Raw genomic sequence first — 1,765 nt, 5'->3', positions numbered from 1 at the left:
CGAGCGAGAGAGCAGACGCGCGCGCGCGCGCTCGCGGCGAGCGCGCGCGGGAGCGAGCCGAGCAGAGACGAGACAGCGCGCCGCGAGAGAGCGCGCGCTAGCGTGGGCGAGCGTGGCAGCGAAGCCGCCGCGCGCGCACGCGCGATAGAGAAGAGCGCGCGGGCGACGCGCGCGACGGAGCGGGACGCGCCGGAGAGCGCGGCGGCGAGCGGCGAGTAGGAGGAGAGCAGATCGCCGGGATAGAGCGACCCCCCCCGCGCGATGGGCAAGCGCCCGCGCAGCGCGAGCGCGCGACGAGCAGAGAGCGCGCGAGCCTCGCGAGCGCGCGCGCGGGCACGGCGCGGGTGCGGGCGCGCGCGAGAACGCGAGACGCAAGAGCGGCGCGCGCGCGCGCGCGCACTGAGCCGGGGGGACACACGCGCGCGGGGGGGCGCGAGAGGGCGGGAGAGCGATGAGGAGAGCGCGAGCGCGCGAGCGGCGCGCCGAGCGAGAGAGCCGCGGCGCAGCGGAGCGGCGCTAGAGACACGAGCGCCTAGAGTGCGCGAAGCGCGGGCGAGGCGAGAGCGAGCGGCGAGAGCGCGAGCGCGAGGCGCGCGAGAGCGAGCGGCGCGCAGCGCGAGCGCGAGGCGGGCGGAACCATGGACTGGTCGCCGGGTGGGGGGGGGGCGGGCTAGGCCCCGGCGTCATACCTGAGTGCAGGACCGGCGGGCCCGACACCGTGCGCGGCCCATGTGGCCGGGTGTATCGCGTGGGGCGGCGCTCCACGCGCTGCAAGGCCGCCCACGTGGAGGCCGTGCACCATTGGGGGGGCGGCCACCGCAGCCCACCAGACTTGGCCGCGCCGCGCAGGGGGCGCGAGCCTCTGGGGGGGGGTAATGCTCCACCCCCGCCTATCACGGCCGCAGGAGTCGTCCGCGACCCCAGTGCCGGGTGTGCCGCACGGAGGGAGAGGAAAGACACGCACTGCACTCCGTCAGAACTGCCTGCCACGGCCGCAACCGCCCGCCCGCCCGGACCCTCTGGGCACCGGTGAGCGACGCCCGGCGCTAGGGCAGGTCAGCGCCGGAACCGAACCGGGCGACGGCCCGGCCGGCACAGGGACGAAGGCCCGCGCCAGCACCAGGAGCCACGCCGCCCGCCCGAAATCCGGCAAGCAGGGCCAGGTGCGCGCGCCCCGGAGCCGGGCCAGGCAGGACCGAAGCCGCGGTCGAAGGCCGGCAGCACAGGCGCCCCACGGACGCCCGCCCACGGAGCACCGGAAAGCCTAGCACGGCGCAAGGCACAGCCCGAACACGGACCGGACAGCCCCGCGCCCGGAGCAGGAGGCCCGCCCGCGGCGCAAGGACACGCACAGACACCGGCGAGACGGCCCGACCGGACACGGTGGGAACAGGGTGTGCGCGTCGCGGGACGGGCCGGGACGGGCACCGGGCCGGGAAGGCGCCGGCAGCCAAGCCCGTTAGGGGGCCAGCCGCCCTGCACACCTGCCCGCCCGCGCACCGGAGACCGGCAGGCCACGGACCGGAGCACGGACCGACCGTCCGGCGCGGCCCGCCTCGCCAGGCGGAGGAGGCACCGACCACGGCGACCGGACCGCCACGCAATGGACGAAGGCTCCGGCCTCATGCAAGCGAGCCGGGCCAGACCAAGCCGGCCGGCAAGCAACCGCCCGGCGACCGGCCAAAGGACACAGAAAGGCAGACGGCACCGGCCCGCCCAGCCAGGCCCGGACCCGACCGGGCCGGACCGGCACGAAAGGCGCCGG

General features: G+C 77.5%; 1 protein-coding gene across 1 annotated transcript in view; it reads left to right on the top strand.

Annotated features, from left to right (window-relative positions):
* The first annotated feature begins 875 nt into the window (after positions 1-875).
* LOC125047111 (basic salivary proline-rich protein 3-like) overlaps positions 876-1,765 on the top strand; it is a 1,028-nt gene continuing 138 nt past the window's right edge. The window contains exons 1-2 of the mRNA XM_047645220.1: positions 876-930; positions 1,056-1,765. The exon at positions 1,056-1,765 is cut by the window's right edge and continues 138 nt beyond it. Coding sequence (XP_047501176.1) covers positions 876-930; positions 1,056-1,765 — 765 coding nt within the window. The remainder of the gene's footprint in view (positions 931-1,055) is intronic.

The sequence above is a fragment of the Penaeus chinensis genome, chromosome 40, assembly GCF_019202785.1.
Source record: "Penaeus chinensis breed Huanghai No. 1 chromosome 40, ASM1920278v2, whole genome shotgun sequence".
Taxonomy (NCBI): Eukaryota; Metazoa; Arthropoda; class Malacostraca; order Decapoda; family Penaeidae; genus Penaeus; species Penaeus chinensis.
Note: the sequence above shows the minus strand (reverse complement) of the source record. Positions and strands in the feature narration are given on the sequence as shown.